Source organism: Nycticebus coucang, chromosome 21 (genome assembly GCF_027406575.1).
Source record: "Nycticebus coucang isolate mNycCou1 chromosome 21, mNycCou1.pri, whole genome shotgun sequence".
NCBI classification, from domain to species: Eukaryota; Metazoa; Chordata; class Mammalia; order Primates; family Lorisidae; genus Nycticebus; species Nycticebus coucang.
This window is the reverse complement of record NC_069800.1, coordinates 38816240-38836455: the sequence shown is the minus strand read 5'-3', so window position 1 is coordinate 38836455 and position 20216 is coordinate 38816240. Positions and strand designations below refer to the sequence as shown.

General features: G+C 38.7%; 2 protein-coding genes and 1 long non-coding RNA gene across 9 annotated transcripts in view; 1 reads left to right on the top strand and 2 right to left on the bottom strand.

Moving 5' to 3' along the window:
* LOC128573767 (uncharacterized) overlaps positions 1 to 19433 on the top strand; it is a 29102-nt gene extending 9669 nt beyond the window's left edge. The window contains exons 1-3 of one of the 2 annotated variants that reach the window (XR_008376541.1): positions 8984 to 9084; positions 11308 to 11430; positions 19287 to 19433. This is a non-coding gene — a long non-coding RNA (uncharacterized LOC128573767). Of the gene's footprint in view, positions 1 to 8983; positions 9085 to 11307; positions 11431 to 19286 lie in introns of those variants that run through there. The other variant, XR_008376542.1, reaches the window with a different exon arrangement.
* The window catches only part of TPX2 (TPX2 microtubule nucleation factor), a 109618-nt gene continuing 93825 nt past the window's right edge, over positions 4424 to 20216 (bottom strand). For all 6 annotated transcript variants that reach the window (XM_053574139.1, XM_053574138.1, XM_053574140.1 and 3 more), the window contains 3 exons: positions 11305 to 11416; positions 8893 to 9080; positions 4424 to 6624 (listed from right to left, as the gene is read on the bottom strand). In XM_053574139.1, the coding sequence (XP_053430114.1) occupies positions 6514 to 6624; positions 8893 to 9080; positions 11305 to 11416 (411 nt within the window). In that variant the 3' untranslated portion in view covers positions 4424 to 6513. The remainder of the gene's footprint in view (positions 6625 to 8892; positions 9081 to 11304; positions 11417 to 20216) is intronic.
* Positions 9792 to 10580, bottom strand: LOC128573766 (ubiquitin-conjugating enzyme E2 W-like). Its single transcript, XM_053574153.1, has one exon. It carries the CDS (start codon positions 10568 to 10570, stop codon positions 10271 to 10273), a length of 300 nt encoding a protein of 99 aa, XP_053430128.1. The 5' UTR covers positions 10571 to 10580; the 3' UTR covers positions 9792 to 10270.

Here is a 20216-nt window from a genome sequence, read left to right as displayed (position 1 = left end):
TCTTATCACATCAGCCAAAAAGAGCTTTCCATTTAGCACACATGTATGCCAGAATAATGTTATTAACTATGCTTTCAAGAGGGGCTTCTATTTCCTATTGAGCTTATATTTTAATTACAAACATCTGACTAGTGTTTTGAAAACAATCATTTAAACTTTAGACACAGACATCATACATTAGGGAGAAGCAAATAGAGATAATTCTTCTCCTATAAATATTAGAGTCCAGAAAATCCTTTGCAAAACAAGCATTTTCAATTTGAAGCAAACTCAGAAAAATTGAATAGTATCCTGCTGTTAAAAATGTTATTTACAAATATACAATAATATAGGAAAAATACTTGAATTACTATATGCTAAGTGAAAAAAGCAGAATACAAAAAGTGTATGTACAGAAAAGCTCTTCTATGTATAAAAACAGACAAATGCTTTACACACGAAAAAAATCAGCCATGTGTGTGACAGTGTATGCGCTAGTGCCGGTGAGGGAGGTGCCTCAGCATAAGGCTCGAAGACCTTTACCTCTCCTTACTACCAAGCAACCTGAAGTAAGGTTGCCCCAAACTGCTTCTCACAGTACAGGTTATGACCACAATTTAGTATCTTGACCCACTGAAAACTTGTCCCACTGTTGCTTCTGAAAGGAAACCTGAGAATACTATCAGTACCAAACAAGCTGAGCAATAGCACTTGGATACAATTCTCCACATTCATATACCTGCCTGTGATGTTCTAGGGTAGCAGTCCCTAACTCCATGGGTTTCTTCCCATCTGACAGGCCAGGTTTTTATTTCCTCTCTGTCCAATACAACTCATTTTTTTAAGGGAAATAAGGCAACTGATGCCTTTAGGCCAGGCTTAGGTGAAATCATTAATTTGTGATAAAACCTAGAATTTCCTTGAGCTTTTTACACCTAACCCTCCAAATATGGTTTCTCCAAGTGAAATGCCAGCATTTGTGAAGCTCTTTCAGGAAGCTGATACTTTCAGCACTTAAGAGCCAGGGTTTGGCCTAAACCCAGCCTCTTGCTCTTTTACAAGAGAAAGAACACAATGATATTTCCAATGTCAGAAACCTTTACTACAGCACTAGAAAATAAAGTGGGTGTGCAAGGAGACAAAGGAAACAAGAAACACAAATGTTTTTTGTCCTCAGGCTCTTTTGTAGCAACTATACTGGCTTCAGCTGAATAACAAATTGTCCTGGAATTCTTGGCATTGGAGCAAATATGCCAGCTCCCTGGTTATGCCTTCGTCACTGCTCAAAGTACCACACATTTTAACCTTCCTGCTCTTTCCATAGGCCGGGGTTTGTCCTGTATCCAGGAAACTTTTTATGTGGTGTAAACTGAGCATCCCAGCAGGCTGAAAGGCAGATAACAGTTCAGGATTCAGAATGTTGACCAATTCCTACCTAGATCCATACCACCAAGCTGTAACTCAGCCTGCCTGTGCAGAAATAGGGGCCCAGCCTTGTGTCTAACAGCTTTTTTAACTGCTACTCTCAGCAGTGAAGAACTTTCCCGGCAGACAATGTTCAGTGAAATGGCCTTCTTCAAGAGAACTGAAAAGGAAGCAGTATCAAAATTGATCCAACAGATACACAGGTTCAATCAGACAAGTCAAGAAGCAGCTTCCACAGCTTAACCAAGCCAGGAGGAGCTAAGGGCCAAGTATTACTGCCCTGCTCTTGAGTGGTTGGGACCTCAGGTCATGAGCCCAAAACATCTTACAGAGGTTCACATCTGTGTCACTGGATTCTCATAAAAGGCTTTAATACTTCAGTCATAAAGGAAGCCAAGATATGGCTGGGGTAGCACCTGAACTAAATCATTCAAATGCCCAACACATTCGTGTTAAAAAAAAAAAAAAAAAAAAAAGGAGGAGGGAGGTAGGAATGTATATGCAGAAAACCTCTCTGGAAGGAAATGGCATTATCTCTGGGGAGGGGAACTAAGCAATTGGGAGGAAAAGGTGGGAAGCAGACTTTACTTTTAATTTTTGAATCATATGAATATACAACCTTTCAAAGAACAAATTTAAAATGCAGAATATTGCAGTCTTGTTATATAAAAAAAAATAGAAAAAATGCTCTACAAATGTGTACACTTAAAGAAAACATCCTGAAGGAACACTCAAGAATACTCAATTGTGAACTATGAGCAACTCCTAGGAAATAGGAGTAAGGGAAAGAGATTTTCATGTTTTATTTTATACAGTCTGTAATTTTTTTTCCCCAAAAGGTAATGCTACTTTTGCAATTTTTGCTTAAAAACAAGAAAAGTCTTCCAAACTGCAACCTCATTTCCAACAAGAATCCCTAAGCTCTCACAGCACTCTGTCTCATGTTACTGAATCACATCCTATCTTGTGTTACAATTATTTGTGTCCAGGTCTCATCTCTGTTGAATGCTGGAGCAACTGCAACTGCAATCTGCCCCACTCTGGCTCCACTTTCCAGGGACTAAAATACAGAAAAAGAACAAAGAAGGAAAAAAACAGCAACCAAAATGGCAACCAAGCAATTACACAAGGACGAAACAATCAACCAAAGCATGAACAGTAATCTTATAGTAATTTGTGCAAGAATATTAGCAATGAGAAACCATGACCAAGTTAAAAATGCACTGAAAACATAGCATCCTTCCCACAAATGGTAGGAATTGCAATAATCTGCATGTGTGTATGTTAGGAACTTTGCCAACTGCCAAGCCGAGAGAGAGTAGCAGCCAAATTTCTTAAAATTCAGTAAATTCTTATCTCAGGACATGTTCTTTATTTAGGAAAATTCCTAAGTGACTTCCGAGTGTGGAAAGACAAAGCTCCATCTAGGTCCTAGATTCTAGGACATGACTTGAAGAGATTAAAAAAACAAACAAACATGGCTCGGCACCTGTGGCTCAAGCAGCTACGGTGCCAGCCACATACACCTGAGCTGGCGGGTTCGAATCCAGCCCAGGCCTGCCAAACAACGACAACTATAACCAAAAAATAGCCGGGCGTTGTGGCAGGCGCCTGTAGACCCAGCTACTTGGGAGGCTAAGGCAAAAGAATCGCCTAAGTCCAAGAGTTGGAGGTTGCTGTGAGCTGTGATGCCACAACACTCTACCCAGGGAGACAGCTTGAGACTCTTGTCTCAAAAAAAACAAAACAAACAAACATGAATTTCTCTGTAAATTAAAGAGGAAAGTTTGAGTTTCTAGGAAAATGGTGTTAGGTGGTCCAGAAAGGTCTAAACTCAGTACTAGAGACTGTGCTGTAGAGAAATAGTCACTGAGAAATTGAGTAATTCTGGCAAGCAAGATGTGCTGGAAATTTACGTCTTAATTTTAAGTTATTTGCTCTGAAGTAATGCAACCTCTCACTGCTGCTGTTCAAAGACTGTAACATGTTGCCACTCTGACACAGGTGTGTATGAGGGGGATAATCCAGAATGGAGCAAATAGGGTGGAAGGATACTTTACGTCATAATTCTCAGTAACACTCTTTCCAAAACTTGAATTTGAGGGCCAGATTTATTCTCCTACTTGAAACAACCACAAACAAAAATCAGACAAGATCTATGAAAAAAAGATACCAGATGGAAATACACAAATGATAGTGAACTGTTAGAGGGGCCTGCTGATACCAGAAAAGCTACACAGGACAGAGATGGGATCAAGAAATGAGCTTAAGTCGGGGCGGCGCCTGTGGCTCAACGGGTAGGGCGCCGGTCCCATATGCCGGAGGTGGCGGGTTCAAGCCCAGCCCCGGCCAAAAATAAAAAAAAAAAAAAAAAAAGAAATGAGCTTAAGTGAAAAGAACAACACAAGAGGTGACCAGAAAAAAACGAAAGCCCTGTGAACCCACAAGAAATATAAGGACCAGTGTTGAACTGTATTTCTCACAGCACAAGGGATGGACCCAGTCTCTGGAGCTGATACTTGGGTGTCCTCTGTAACTTTCTTTCTCTCACTCTCCACCTCCAATCTGTTAGCAAGTCTTGTCAGTTACAATCTCAAAATACCTTCAGAATCCAACCATTTCTCATGACCCCCAGTGCTACCACCCTAGCCTAAGCCACTATCAGCTCAACCTGGGCATTAGCCAAGAGCCTACTCACCTTCCCAATTACAACCTCATGTTCCCCCAAAAACCTATTTATAGTCTCCACATAGCAGTCAGATCAACATTTATCACCTGACAGAAGACTTATTGTCTATCTCCCCTACTAAAATATAAGCTCCAGGAAAGCAAAGTCTTCTTTTGTTGCTCATTGCTAATATGACATTGTCTAGAACAGGGTCAAGGTATATACAGTCATTGCTCAGTATCTGTGGGGGACTGGTTCCAGAATCTCAGATATCACAATCTGTAGATGCTCAAGTCTTTTATATAAAATGTCATAGTATTTGCATATAACCTACACACCTCCTCCTTTAATCACCTTTCAATGATTTACAAAACCTAATACAATGTAAATGCTATGTAAATAGTTGTTATGTTGTACTGTTTAGGGAATGACAAGAAAAAGGTATGTACATGTTTAGTATAGACAAAAACCTCTTTTTTTCTCCCTGAATATTTTCTATCCAAGGTTGAATGAATCCATGGATATGAAACCCACCGACATGAAGAGCTAACTTGGTAGCATTAGCACCAAATAAGTATTTGTTAAATGAACTAAAAAAGCGGTTATGAAACTGTGTACCACATACCTCTAAGAAATAAAGGAATTGTATTTGGCATCCGTTTGTGGGACTCAAGAGGACCACAGATCTGTAAATTATATTGTGAGAAACATCATCTAGCTTTGTCACCTACTATTGAATCACAATGGCTATATATAATAAGAGATCCATAAACGCTCACTAAATAAAAAAAATAAATATAAAATAAGCTTCATGTCATAGATAATACCTGGGGCTGGGCTGGGCAGAACATGGATGCTTTTGTATTTTTTGGCACAGGAATAGTTAGATGATTGATAGGGTAGATAATCAAATATAATGTGAAGTCTGAAAGAAAACATATTATTTAACATGGACCTAAGCCAATTCTGTGCCACCTATGAGGAACACAGATGACTACGATAATTCTTATTTTCAAGGAGCTTATATACCTGCATCTTTATTAATTTATAAATAAGTTTAAATAATTTAAACTTGGTATAATTGGTATAATTTAGTATAATTGCTCTATTGGATCTTATACAAGAAACATTTGGGAGGCACAAAGAAGGAAGTGATCATCCTTACCTAAAGAGGTCAGATGGTCAAAGAAAGATTTCTAAAACAAATTTCTTTTTTTATACTAAGTCTTATCCGGAAGAATTTACCAGATGAGAAAAAACTCACTTAGGGAAAACACAGTCTGTGCAAAGGTATAATAACATATATGACTAGGTGGTTAGTGAGAGGGAGTTAACAAAATATGAAAGGGTATTTTGACATAAGATAGAAAAAAAGTTACAAAGTACTTTCTTTTAAGGACAGAGCCTGTGCTTTTAAAAGTTCTTGGACCTAGCCCTCAAACTATCCATTTCCCTAATAAGATGTGACTTCCAAAAAGGTCTCGACAAATTTAAAAGCATCAGGCCAGGCATGGTGGCTCATGCTTGTAATTCTAGCACTCTGGGAGATGGGAGGATTGCTTGAGCTCAGGAGTTGTAGACCAGCCCAAGCCAGAGCAAGAACCTGTCTCTACTAAAAATAGAAAAAACTAGGCATCATGGGGGGCACCTGTAGTCCTAGCTACTTGGGAGGCTGAAGGAGGATTGTGTGAGCCTAGAAGTTTGAGGTTGCTGTGAGCTGTGACGCCAGAGCACTCTAGCCTGAGGCAGCAAACAAACAACAACAAACTCATCAAATAATAAAATCAGGGAGGGGAAGACAAAACTTGTTTACTCCAGGCCAGGTCTTAAATAAAATGTATGCTGCACTGTTCCTTGATATGATCAATACCAAAAAGGGAAGAATATGCCTAAAGTTTGCCAAACAGCTGCTAGGAGGGTCTCCATGAGTCTGTGCCATTTTCTTCCTCATTGGTGTAGTTAATGAAGTTTTCTACCCTCATAGCAAATGGCTCCTTATCTATAAATTCACTTTGTGCAGCACAGAGGAAAGAATCTGATATATTGATTGTTCCTCATTTAAACCATGACTTAATCCCTATCTCAGGATTAAACTATCTTTATTTTCTATTAAAATTTTACAAAAGGAAAGGGGTAAGAAACAAGAGAGATTACACTGTGTTATATCAAGACTTTAAATTCTAGTCACAGTTAAGAGTCATATTAAATGCCAGCTGAAGGCTAAAAGGAAATAACTACACAGGGTATAATCGAGCCTCCATAATGTAAGAAAACAATTGGCAATAAAACTGGAGTCCATGGTTGTCAAGTAGCTCTCTTGGGCACCAGTAGGTAAAAGTCTGAAGAAATGGGTGCTCTCCATTCTCAGTGACAAAGATGGATACTAGTTTGATGCAGGAGCAGGTCTGTTGCCAGGTGCTGTCTGCAGCTCACAGCTGAGTTTAGCAGTGGAATCGAGTGGAGAACTTGGGAGATACAGGCACAGTCAAAGGCTGGTCACTTGACTTTACCTCCACACCCTGGTACTTGCGTATTGGATTTGCCTTATGCACCTGCAGAGTAAGGAAAATAAAGTTACCACTGAGATATTAGAGAACCATGCATATAGTTTATTTTTTCTTTTCTTTTATTTTGTAGAGACAGAGTCTTTCTTTATCGCCCTCGGTAGAGTGCTGTGGCATCACACAGCTCATAGCAACCTCCAACTCCTGGGCTTAGGCGATTCTCCTGCCTCAGTATTTTTTCTTATTGAGAAAACGTTTATATAGTTTTTATAGGTTCTGGTCACTAATTTAAAAGCAAGGGGGAAGTAAGGGGAAGCAACACACTATGGTGGAAAAGTGCATGAGCTTTGGAGTCCAAATATGTTTCTTTTCAGGTTTTATTGGGTCCCTCAGTTTTCACTAAAGAATGTCATACCTCTTTCTGGTGTGATTTACTAGGTTATAACAGGACTGTACTTAATTATAGCAGAGAAGATTTATAAATTAAGAATTTTCAGGTGGCGCCTTTGGCTCAAAGGAGTAGGGCGCCAGCCCCATATACCGGAGGTGGCAGGTTCAAACCCAGCCCCGGCCAAAAAAAAAAAGAATTTTCTAGAGTATAATCCTAACTTATTCTTTTTTTAAAGAATTAAAAAAAAATTTTTTTTTTACTTAATTTTTAAACTTTTAACATTTGACTTTGCAACAATAACTGACTCTTAATATTCACAAAAGCCTGAATGAAAAAAATAAAGAGGGATAATAACCTAACCAGCAAGGGTTGTTTGAGCAGGCATAATCCCATCCATCCTTTTGTGTAGTCTGAAACTGACCCCAAATCAAACCAGATTAGAAGAGAGCATTGACTGAATTGTGCTTTAGAACGTTGCTATTGGCCGACATTGAGAACTGCTATAAGAAACAGCTCTATGATGGGAGCATACACAAGAGGAATATACCAAGTGTTGAAGAAAAATCAAAGAAGATGAGGCCAGAAAAAAAGAGTGTTTTGCAAGTGTAGCTGGAGTGGGGGTTGTACTATTTTCTTATTCAATTAGCAAGTAGTAATTTGGATTTTGTCAAGAGGCTAGTCTCTTAAAACACAGTTTGTTGTAGAGCCTTCCTGTGGCCACCTGTGCCAACACCTATTTCAGCTGCTAGCCTACTAGTTTTAGACAAAACTTAAATAATATACATATTTCTTTAATTGACAGGTAACATTGTATGTTTTTATTGTGTATCACCTAATCTTTTGAAGTACACATATACATTGTGGAATGGTTAAATCTAGATAATTAATAAAGGCATTACCTCACATCATTTTTTGGTGAGAGCACGTAACATCCACTCTCACTACATTTTTCAAGAATATATAATCCATCATCAACTATAGTTATACTGCTATATGATAGAGCTCTTGAAACTTATTCCTCCTATATATTGTAATTCTGTATCTTTTGACCAACATCTCCTTATCTCCCATACTTCTATTTCTATATTCATCCTTTTATTAATTATAAGAAGTTCCATCTAAAACTACCTTCTTCCTCATTAATGCAGGTAACATTACCTGCTGGTCTTCAAAGTGGTCTTTAATGTAAATTAAGACTTCTTTTTGAATAACTAATGTCTAAAATCATTATACTAGTGTTAGCATGGAAGATACTCCAAAGTGTCTGGACCAAATATTAAGAGGAAAACAAAAATGAATTAAGACTTTTTTAATAACTAATATCTAAATCATTATACTAGTGAGCATGGATGACTCTCCAAAGTGTCTGGACCAAATATTAAGAGGAAAACAAAAATACAATTGCCACACAATTCCCATGTCCTTTCTTATGTATTCTTGTTTAATTGTAAAACTTACTAAGTATTTTTTAAGCCCAGAAGGAAATAATAAAATTAAGTTAAATAAATAAAATAAACAAATAAAGAAGAGTCCTAAGAAATGCTTCACTGTGCAAGGTTATATACCACATGATATTCTCCTTATGAAGACCACCTGGAAAAAATTTGGTCTAGATTCAATAAAGGACAAATATATTTTTTGAACAGTTGACTTATGTCTTACAAACATTGTAAGTTTTGTACCCAACAGGCTGTTTTCTAAAACGGACCCAAATTATGGCTCATACTTAGATCACAATTTATATGTCTTTAGCCTTATTCACATCTCAGCTTTATTACCACCCTGAGTTTGTTGATTTCTCCCTTTCACTTGTCTTTGATATATCCTTGTAGGTCACCTTAGACTTTGTCTGTAACAAGGTAAGATACAGATAAAACAAAACAAAGACAACTCTAGGTTAGTCAGTGTTCAAGTTGCCCAGTTACCAGTTCTTTCCGTAGCCTGGCTAGCTCTTCCTTCTTCTGCTCTTCCTCCTGTTGCCTGGCTTCCTCCAACTGCTGGGCTTTCTGGGCTTCAATCTCAACCATTCTCTTCTCTAACTCCTGCCGCTCCTTGGCTCTCTTCTCAGTAGCTAGCTGAAAAGGTTCCTGAACTAGGGAACCAGAAAGGCCCTCTGAGTACAGAAACAGAGAAAATATTGATACGCAAGCAGGAATTAACAGAAAGCTAGCCCCCTTCAATTATTGAGCAAGTGGTACAGATATGCATGGGAACATAGGGCTGAGCTCTAAGAAAGCCCCACAGAGGTGAAGCACTTTGCTCAAAACCAGACTGATTCTGAGACACACACAGGAAAGAATCCAAATTTTCTTTTTCTTTTTTTTTTTTTTTTTTAAGATTGCAAACAAAAATGTTTATGGATTTTCCAAACATAAATAAATGAAATAGTGTTTAGGCAGTAGGGCTCATGCTGATGGCTAGCAGGAAGTAACAGAGTGTAATCTACTTGGAAAAAAAATCTTTAATGTACAAATAACAAACCCAAACTATGGATTGCAGCAATTTAATCATTGCTGCCATTTTTCTTACTTCCAAAATAAAGCCTTGATTAAACCATTCACACCCTATATTATTCATACCTTTACTTCAGAGATTGAGGAACTATATACAACAAATGAATTTATTTTCACCATAGGGATAACATACTGTACCTCTCTGCCAATGTTACTTGAAAACCTTCCATGTCAAAAAATTTGACAGCAGATATAAACAATTAAATAAATACGCAATGATCTTTCATTACAGTCCTTTAAAGACGCATGTTAATTCCTTAGGATCACAGTGCATAGAATCCAAATATAAACAGTTGGGGTGACTTTCAAAGTAATGTTGGATCCCTCACTTTATTTATAATCCCACTATAACCGATAAATTCATTTCATAGGCCCTGTCATGCATTAATCAAGTGGCAGGAGTTAATGAAAACTTTTCCTATTACCACGTCCATTGCCGGCAATGAACATCCCAAAACCGCCAAGGAATTCATTGTTATTGCACAATACATGAGGACCTGGAACTTTTCCGAAAGCTTAAAAAAATAAAAATTAAAAATGGAATTATATTTGACATTTCCTGACACCTGCATTAATACTGTATGACTAATAAAAGCATGTCAGTTGCCTGGACTGAACCAGCGATCAACATGCGCCCAGAATGCACACGAGTAAAAATGCAGTAAAAGGAAGTAGTCTTCATTGCCTATAGGTCACTTCCAGTCAAAGGTTAAAGTTCAAAGACTGAATGATCAAAGTGCTCATTTTCTCAGTAGGACTATCTTCTGCTAGGAGGATGATAACAGTGGCATCAACAAGTATCATCATGATACCACCATTTTGTTTTCTTTGGATTCTTGTTACATGTTCGCACATAAAATGAATTATCTGGTGGCCGTCTCTGAGGAGAGTCAAAAGGATATCGACTACTAAACTTAAATAGAAGTTGAAATTTTTCCCCTTCATATAAGGTACCTGGTGCACCTTCCATGTCTACAATCCACTGTGTAATGGAATTCTGAACACTCTTTTCATTTAAAGTCATCCCAGGGGGTGGATCATTTTGTAAAGCCAACAGTTCTTTTTGTAGTCGTTTCTGCATTGACGCCATGATGGAACCATCCCCCCAAGGCCGGAGAGAGAATCCAAATTTTCTAACACTTTGCCCAGTGGTTAAGGAATCAAATGTTTTGTATCTAAGGCTTCCTTCAAAATGAACTTCAGAAAGACATCCTGACTCTCCCACTCTCATTTACTATAGGTAGGAAAAGCCTATAACTGTTGTCGAAATACCAGATGCTTCTGCCAAGGCTCATTGTTAAATGAATCGGGCCATAATAATTCTGCAACTCAGCACAGCTGCTAGGTTCAACAAATTCAAAAGACTGGATCTAGGCTTGGCGCCTGTGGCTCAAGTGGCTAAGGCGCCAACCACATTCTCCTGAGCTGGCAGGTTCGAATCCAGCCTGGGTCCGCCAAACAATAATGATGGCTGCAACCAAAAAATAATGATGGCTCCAACGCCCAAAATAGGTGGGCGCTGTGGTGGGTACCCGTGGTCCCAGCTACTTGGGAGGCTGAGGCAAGAGAATCGCTTGAGCCCAGGAGTTGGAGGTTGCTATGAGGTGTGATGCCACGGCACTCTACCCAGGGCAACAACTTGAGGCTCTGTCTCAAAAAAAAAAAAAAAAAAAAAAAGGACTGGATCTAAGGAAAGAAAAGCTACCACTTTCTATAGTTAAATGCTTCTGGATAACAGCTTTGTACAGACACAGTGAGTCCCGGTACACCCCTGGGAAGTCTGACAATTCTGCCCCAATCCCTTAAGAGTACATAATACTATACCAGTAACTGATTTTTTTTCTTTCTTGGGAACAAAGGGCTCCTGGGAGATGACGGTGTTTGGACGAGCCTTGAAACAAGCTGCTTCTTTCTGTTGTTTCAGTTCTTCCTCCAGCTATTAGAAAGAAAGTCTGTCAGATAAGTAACTATACACAACTTTCTACAACTACCACCTCAGTAATTTAAGTTTCAAAGTTTTTGAACTGCTTGTCAATAAAGACAGCAAATGATTTAATATAAACCTTAGTTAAAATCCCTCACACAAACTTTAAATGAATACAGCAGTCTGACAATTTCTGAATCCATTAAGAACTAGAAATTATCAGGGCAGTGCCTGTGGCTCAAAGAAGTAGGGCACCAGCCCCATATACCGGAGGTGGCAGGTTCAAACCCAACCCCGGCCAAAAATTGCAAAATAAAAAAGAACTAGAAAGTATCTTTAAAATAATTTTAAGGCTTACTTTAACATCAAAAAATAAACTAGATATTTTACGCTTCCAGATATAATTCATTAGGAACTACACAATTTTACCTGTAAATACTCTCCTTCCCATCCCCTAAAATAGCTAATCAGAATTTAATCAAGCCTCTAGCTATGACTACTCATTTATAGGAAATACAGGCAATAGAAGAACGTGTTAAACACCGTGACAATGTAATCAGCAATATCTAGATTATAGGCAATCTATAGGACAATCCACTTTATGTAACAAATAAAATGTAAAGAGAAGAGCGTACAGATTAAAAGAGATTTAGAGATTTATCAAACAAATGTACAATGTAGACCTTATTTGGATAGCAATTTAAACAATTCAACTATTTTGAAAAAGTTATGAGAAATTTGAGGAGATTGGGTGGCGCTTGTGACTCAGTGGGTAGGGGGCCGGCCCCATATACTCTAAATAGATTGGACATGTACCCTTGCAATGTACACCATAGGTGAGATCTCACCGATTACCCCCCTCTTCCCATCCTCCACCCAACCTTTCCCCTTCCCTCCCCTTCCTCCCCGCCTTCATGAGATTTCATGTTTAAATGCCACCTACTAACTGTGTGGTCCTGGACAAACTGCTTAACCTCCTGCAGCCTCAATGTTCTTACCTATAATATGGTACTAGAAACAGTACAGAATTTCTTGGGGCTTTGGTAAAAACTAAGAGAGATGGAGGCGGAGCAAGATGGCAGCCGAGTAACAGCTTCCTTGCATCTGGGCACCGTGAGTCTGGGGATATAGGACTCCAGGCATCTCTGGCTGGTGGGATCTGCCTACCATCACCCCTGAGAGGATACAAGGAATCAGCGAGAGACTTCTGGACCCCAAGAGGAGGACTAAAACAGTGGAAAACTGGCAAGTGGTCGCGTGTGTTCAATCCGTCTAAACCTGCCCGCAACTGTAAGTTCAGTAGCAGCGAGACTGCAAACCAGAAAGGCCTTACCTGTGAACTGTTTTGGTGTCTTTGGACTTGGCACTCAGCTGAACTGCCTTGGGGAGAGCCTGAGCAGGAGTGCGGAGAACTTTGGCCTTTGTCTAGGGCCCCAGTCTGAGCCGCTGAGCCAGACGGAGCTAATAGTGTTTGGCTCTGGGTCACAGGCAGACATTGTGAGCGATCTGCCCCAGCAAGCTCCGCCCTCAGGGTCGCAGAGCTGGAATTGGGTGGGAGCTGGTAACCCGGCGACCAAGTAGCCTAAGGGCGGGGTCTGAGCCGCCTTGCAGCCCTAACCCTCGGGGGCAGAGGGAGACCAGTTTTGACACACAGGGTAAGTGGATAGCCACTTCAGCAGTGATTCCAGCGACAAGCACTTCCCTGAGAAAGCTTCTGCTCAGTAAGTGAACAAGTTCGAAGTGCCTTTTAAGTGGGCTGAAGAGAGATTTAGGGTGTCTACCTGCTGGGGTTTGAGAAACTAGCAGCCTCCAGTCGTATCAGAACTGTGATTAACATCTCATACCCCAGAAGACCACGTGTTGCCCAGACAATATTCAATAACATATACATACTGCTTTGTTTTTGGTTGTGTTTTTTTTTTTTTTTTTTTGGTTTGGTTGTTTTTTTTTTTTATTTTGATGTTGTGGATTGTTGTTTTGTTTTTTAAGTTCAACCTTTTCCATACAGATCCTTTTTCTTTCTCAATTTTTCTAGTTTAATTATAATTTCCCATTGCTGCCTATTTCAATAATTAGAACTTCATTTTTGTTAGTGTTTCTACCGCTATTATTTGGTTTTTCCAGCCAATTTTATCCCGTAAAGTTATCTGTTTGCTTGTTTTGGTTTGATTTATAGCATTTTTGTCTTTTCTCTCTACTTGGTGGAGGTGGGGTACTGTGTCTGATCAGGTTAGCAAAGAGCTGCTGACCTCAAGGGAACCACCCAACTGGGCACCCCCAGAAGGTGTTTTTTTTTTTTAAGGTTGTATCAAAGTACCCTACTGTACACCTATATTGCTCTGTCTCCCTCTTTCTGTGCCTCTCTTCTTTTTGTCAATATTCCCTTTACCCACCCCCTCTCCTTTCTCTATTTTTCTTTTTTTTTCCTTATCACTCGGTCCTCCTTTCTTTCATCCCTTTTTTGCTCTTCAACCTTCTCACCCTTCTGGTCCTGTAACCCTTAGTCCACAGGCACGAGAACTGAAAGAGCAAGAGGAAGTGAAAGGAAAATTAGGGCAAGGAAACAGATAAAATAAATCACCTATGAGGAAGAATCAGCAGAAAACTCCAGGCAACATGAAGAACCAGTCCAGAACAACCCCGCCAAGGGACCATGAGGTAGCTACTGCAGAGGATTCCACCTATACAGAAATGTTAGGAATGACAGAAAGGGAATTTAGAATACACATGTTGAAAACAATGAAAGAAATGATGGAAACAATGAAGGAAACTGCTAATAAAGTGGAAAATAACCAAAAGGAAATCCAAAAACAGAATTAAATCAGAGATGAACGATATGAAGAATATAAAAAGGATATAGCAGAGCTGAAGGAAATGAAACAGTCAATCAGGGAACTTAAAGATGCAATGGAAAGTATCAGCAACAGGTTAGACCATGCAGAAGAAAGAATTTCAGAGGTAGAAGACAAAGTTTTTGAGATAACTCAGATAGTAAAAGAGGCAGAAAAGAAGAGAGAGAAAGCAGAACGTTCACTGTCAGAATTATGGGACTTTATGAAGCATTCCAACAACATACGAGTTATAGGAATTCCAGAAGGGGAAGAAGAATGCCCCAGAGGAATGGAAGCCATACTAGAGAATATTATAAAAGAAAATTTCCCAAATATCACCAAAGATTCTGACACACTGCTTTCAGAGGGCTGGCGACCCCAGGTCGCCTCAACTCTAACCGAGCTTCTCCAAGACACATTGTGATGAACCTGTCCAAAGTCAAGACAAAAGAAAAGATTCTGCAAGCTGCCAGGAGTAAGCGCCAGTTGACCTACAGGGGCAAATCCATCAGAGTGACCGCAGACTTCTCCAATGAAACTTTCCAAGCAAGAAGACAATGGTCATCTACCTTTAATCTACTTAAACAGAACAATTTCCAGCCCAGAATTCTGTACCCTGCTAAGCTAAGCCTCAAAATTGACGGAGAAATCAAATCATTTACGGATATACAAACATTGAGGAAATTCGCCACAAGACCAGCTCTACAGGAAATACTTCAACCTGTTCTGCACACTGACCACCACAATGGATCAGCAGCAAAGTAAGAACTCGGAAATTAAAGGACAGAACCAAACCTCCACACTGATGCAAAAGATAAAACTAAGCAATGGACTCTCACAAAATAAGACGAATAGAATACTACCACACTTATCAATTATCTCAATAAATGTTAATGGCTTGAATTCCCCACTGAAGAGACATAGATTGGTTGACTGGATTAAAAAACACAAGCCATCCATTTGCTGTCTGCAAGAAACACACCTGGTTTCAAAAGACAAATTAAAGCTCCAAGTCAAGGGTTGGAAGACAATTTTTCAGGCAAATGGAATTCAGAAGAAAAGAGGAGTTGCAATCTTATTTTCAGATACATGTGGATTTAAAGCAACTAAAGTCAAAAAAGACAAAGATGGTCACTTTATATTGGTCAAGGGAAAAATACAACAAGAAGACATTTCAATTCTAAATATCTATGCACCCAATTTAAATGCTCCCAGATTCTTGAAACAGACCTTACTCAGTCTGAGCAATATGATATCTGAGAATACCATAATAACAGGGGACCTTAACACTCCTCTTACAGAGCTGGACAGATCCTCTAAACAGAAATTAAACAAAGATATAAGAGACTTAAATGAGACCCTAGAACAACTGTGCTTGATAGACGCATATAGAACACTCCATCCCAAAGATAAAGAATATACATTCTTCTCATCACCCCATGGAACATTCTCCAAAATTGATCATATCCTGGTACACAAAACAATTATCAACAGAATCAAAAGAATTGAAATTTTACCTTGTATCTTCTCAGACCATAAGGCACTAAAGGTGGAACTCAACTCTAACAAAAATGCTCGACACCACCCAAAGGCATGGAAACTAAACAATCTTCTGTTGAATAACAGATGGGTGAAGGAAGAAATAAAACAGGAAATCATTAACTTCCTTGAGCATAACAACAATGAAGACACAAGCTACCAAAACCTGTGGGATACTGCAAAAGCAGTTTTGAGAGGAAAATTCATCGCTTTAGATGCCTACATTCGAAAAACAGAAAGAGAGCACATCAACAATCTCACAAGAGATCTTATGGAATTGGAAAAAGAAGAACGATCTAAGCCTAAACTCAGTAGAAGAAAAGAAATATCCAAAATCAAATCAGAGATCAATGAAATTGAAAACAAAAGAATCATTCAGAAAATTAACGAAACAAGGAGTTGGTTTTTTGAAAAAATAAATAAAATAGATAAACCATTGGCCAGACTAACGAGGAATAGAAAAGTAAAATCTCTAGTAACCTGAATCAGAAATGATAAAGGGGAAATAACAACTGATCCCACAGAGATACAAGAGATCATCTCTGAATACTACCAGAAACTCTATGCCCAGAAATTTGACAATGTGAAAGAAATGGATCAATATTTGGAATCACACCCTCTCCCTAGACTCAGCCAGGAAGAAATAGAGCTCCTGAACCGACCCATTTCAAGCACTGAGATCAAAGAAACAATAAAAAAGCTTCCAACCAAAAAATGCCCTGGTCCAGATGGCTTCACTCCAGAATTCTATCAAACCTTTAAGGAAGAGCTTATTCCTGTACTGCAGAAATTATTCCAAAAAATTGAGGAAGAAGGAATCTTCCCCAACACATTCTATGAAGCAAACATCACCCTGATACCAAAACCAGGAAAAGACCCAAACAAAAAGGAGAATTTCAGACCAATCTCACTCATGAACATAGACGCAAAAATTCTGAACAAAATCCTAGCCAATAGATTACAGCTTATCATCAAAAAAGTCATTCATCGTGATCAAGTAGGCTTCATCCCAGGGATGCAAGGCTGGTTTAACATACGCAAGTCTATAAACGTTATCCACCATATTAACAGAGGCAAAAATAAAGATCACATGATCCTCTCAATAGATGCAGAAAAAGCATTTGATAAAATCCAGCATCCTTTTCTAATTAGAACACTGAAGAGTATAGGCATAGGTGGCACATTTCTAAAACTGATTGAAGCTATCTATGACAAACCCACAGCCAATATTTTACTGAATGGAGTAAAACTCAAAGCTTTTCCTCTTAGAACTGGAACCAGACAAGGTTGTCCTCTGTCACCTTTACTATTCAACGTAGTGCTGGAAGTTCTAGCCAATACAATTAGGCAAGACAAGGAAATAAAGGGAATCCAAATGGGAGCAGAGGAGGTCAAACTCTCCCTCTTTGCTGACGACATGATCTTATACTTAGAGAACCCCAAAGACTCAACCACAAGACTCCTAGAAGTCATCAAAAAATACAGTCATGTTTCAGAATATAAAATCAATGTCCACAAGTCAGTAGCCTTTGTGTACACCAATAACAGTGAAGATGAGAAGCTAATTAAGGACACAACTCCCTTCACCATAGTCTCAAAGAAAATGAAATACCTAGGAATATACCTAACGAAGGAGGTGAAGGACCTCTATAAAGAAAACTATGAAATCCTCAGAAAGGAAATAGCAGAGGATATTAACAAATGGAAGAACATACCATGCTCATGGATGGGAAGAATCAACATTGTTAAAATGTCTATACTTCCCAAAGCAATCTACCTATTCAATGCCATTCCTATCAAAATACCAACATCGTACTTTCAAGATTTGGAAAAAATGATTCTGCGTTTTGTATGGAACCGGAAAAAAACCCGTATAGCTAAGGCAGTTCTCTGTAACAAAAATAAAGCTGGGGGCATCAGCATACCAGATTTTAGTCTGTACTACAGAGCCATAGTGCTCAAGACAGCATGGTACTGGCACAAAAACAGAGACATAGACACTTGGAATCGAATTGAAAACCAAGAAATGAAACTAACATCTTACAACCACCTAATCTTTGATAAACCAAACAAGAACATACTTTGGGGGAAAGACTCCCTATTCAATAAATGGTGTTGGGAGAACTGGATGTCTACATGTAAAAGACTGAAACTGGACCCACACCTTTCCCCACTCACAAAAATTGATTCAAGATGGATAAAGGACTTAAACTTAAGGCATGAAACAATAAAAATCCTCCAAGAAAGCATAGGAAAAACACTGGAAGACATTGGCCTGGGGAAAGACTTCATGAAGAAGACTGCCATGGCAATTGCAACAACAACAAAAATAAACAAATGGGACTTCATTAAACTGAAAAGCTTCTGTACAGCTAAGGAGACAATAACCAAAGCAAAGAGACAACCTACACAATGGGAAAGGATATTTGCATATTTTCAATCAGACAAAAGCTTGATAACTAGGATCTATAGAGAACTCAAATTAATCCACATGAAAAAAGCCAACAATCCCTTATATCAATGGGCAAGAGACATGAACAGAACTTTCTCTAAAGACGACAGACGAATGGCTAACACATGAAAAAATGTTCATCATCTCTATATATTAGAGAAATGCAAATCAAAACAACCCTGAGATATCATCTAACCCCAGTAAGAGTGGCCCACATCACAAAATCTCAAAACTGCAGATGCTGGCGTGGATGTGGAGAGAGGGGAACACTTTTACACTGCTGGTGGGACTGCAAACTAGTACAACCTTTCTGGAAGGAAGTATGGAGAAACCTCAAAGTACTCAAGCTAGACCTCCCATTTGATCCTTCAATCCCATTACTGGGCATCTACCCAGAAGGAAAGAAATCCTTTTATCATAAGGACACTTGTACTAGACTGTTTATTGCAGCTCAATTTACAATCGCCAAAATGTGGAAACAGCCTAAATGCCCACCAACCCAGGAATGGATTAACAAGCTGTGGTATATGTATACCATGGAATACTATTCAGCCATTAAAAAAAATGGAGACTTTACATCCTTCGTATTAACCTGGATGGACGTGGAAGACATTATTCTTAGTAAAGCATCACAAGAATGGAGAAGCATGAATCCTATGTACTCAATTTTGATATGAGGACAATTAATGACAATTATGGTTATGGGGGGGGAACAGAAAGAGGGAAGGAGGGAGGTGGGTGGGGCCTTGGTGTGTGTCACACTTTATGGGGGCAAGACATGATTGCAAGAGGGACTTTACCTAACAATTGCAATCAGTGTAACCTGGGTTATTGTACCCTCAATGAATCCCCAACAATAAAAAAAAAGCAAAAAAAAACTAAGAGAGATAATGCATGTATGATACTACTTTTCATAGAGACCAGCACATAATGATAAAATGTTATAATAAATATTATCTATTACTATCAAAAAAGGGTCATTGTTAATCTTTTTAAGTGTGATAATATTATTGTGGGTTTTTTTTTATTTATTTATTTATTTTATTTTATTTTTTTGTAGAGACAGAGTCTCACTTTACCACCCTTGGTAGAGTGCCATGACGTCACACAGCTCACAGCGACCTCCAGCTCTTGGGCTTTCACCATTTTCCTGCCTCAGCCTCCCAAGCAGCTGGGACTACTGTGGGTTTTTAAATAAGTCCTTATATCTTAAACACTCTGGTATATTTTTAAAAGAAAAGAGATGCTATCTAAGATTTGTTTCAAAGTAACTAATTTTATGTAGATGAAAGTATCCAGTGTAGGAGTAAATGCACATGTATGGATGAAATAAGATTTTCCATGTTTTGATCTCTATAGAAACAGATAACAGTTCATTGAAGTTCATTGTATTATTTGCTCTACTTTTGGGTATATGTGAAAAAAATAAAAACTTTTTTATTGTGGAGAAAGACACAGACATTCTGTGTCTTGGACATTGAGAAGGGGAGATTCAGTACTACTTCCAAAGCAACAGTCCTGAGTTTTCTTAGAGAACATCACCAACAGGAGACCTACGTTAAGTCATGCACACAATCACATCTCTTGGACTTCAGGAGGGGTGATTTATACAAAGAAAGACTAGCATAGAGCTCTTTTGGACAAAGTCCAAGATAAGTAATAACATAAAAATCCCCCAAAACTTAGAAATTCAAGGCAATTTTTTCCCAGTAGGCAGAATCGAGTCCCAATTAAACCAAATAATAATCAATAACTTGTTTTAAATCACCTGGCATCTATAAAGAGCAAATGAGCACACCATACTGAAAAAAACGAAATACCACATTGAGAGTCTATTCCCCCACTTTGTTTCTTACCAAAGCACCAATAGAAAAAAGCAAACACTACAAGCAAACACTAATAGATGGAATAGATGAGATTCCTGACTCAAAACCCTCCCCATCAGTTTTCACATTCCCCAGATGCTCACCTACAACAAGGGTAAGCAAAC

What these genes read in the sequence shown, in the direction of transcription:
- LOC128573766 (XM_053574153.1), bottom strand. Translation starts at nt 10,570, where the DNA reads ATGGCGTCAATGCAGAAACGACTACAAAAAGAACTGTTGGCTTTACAA.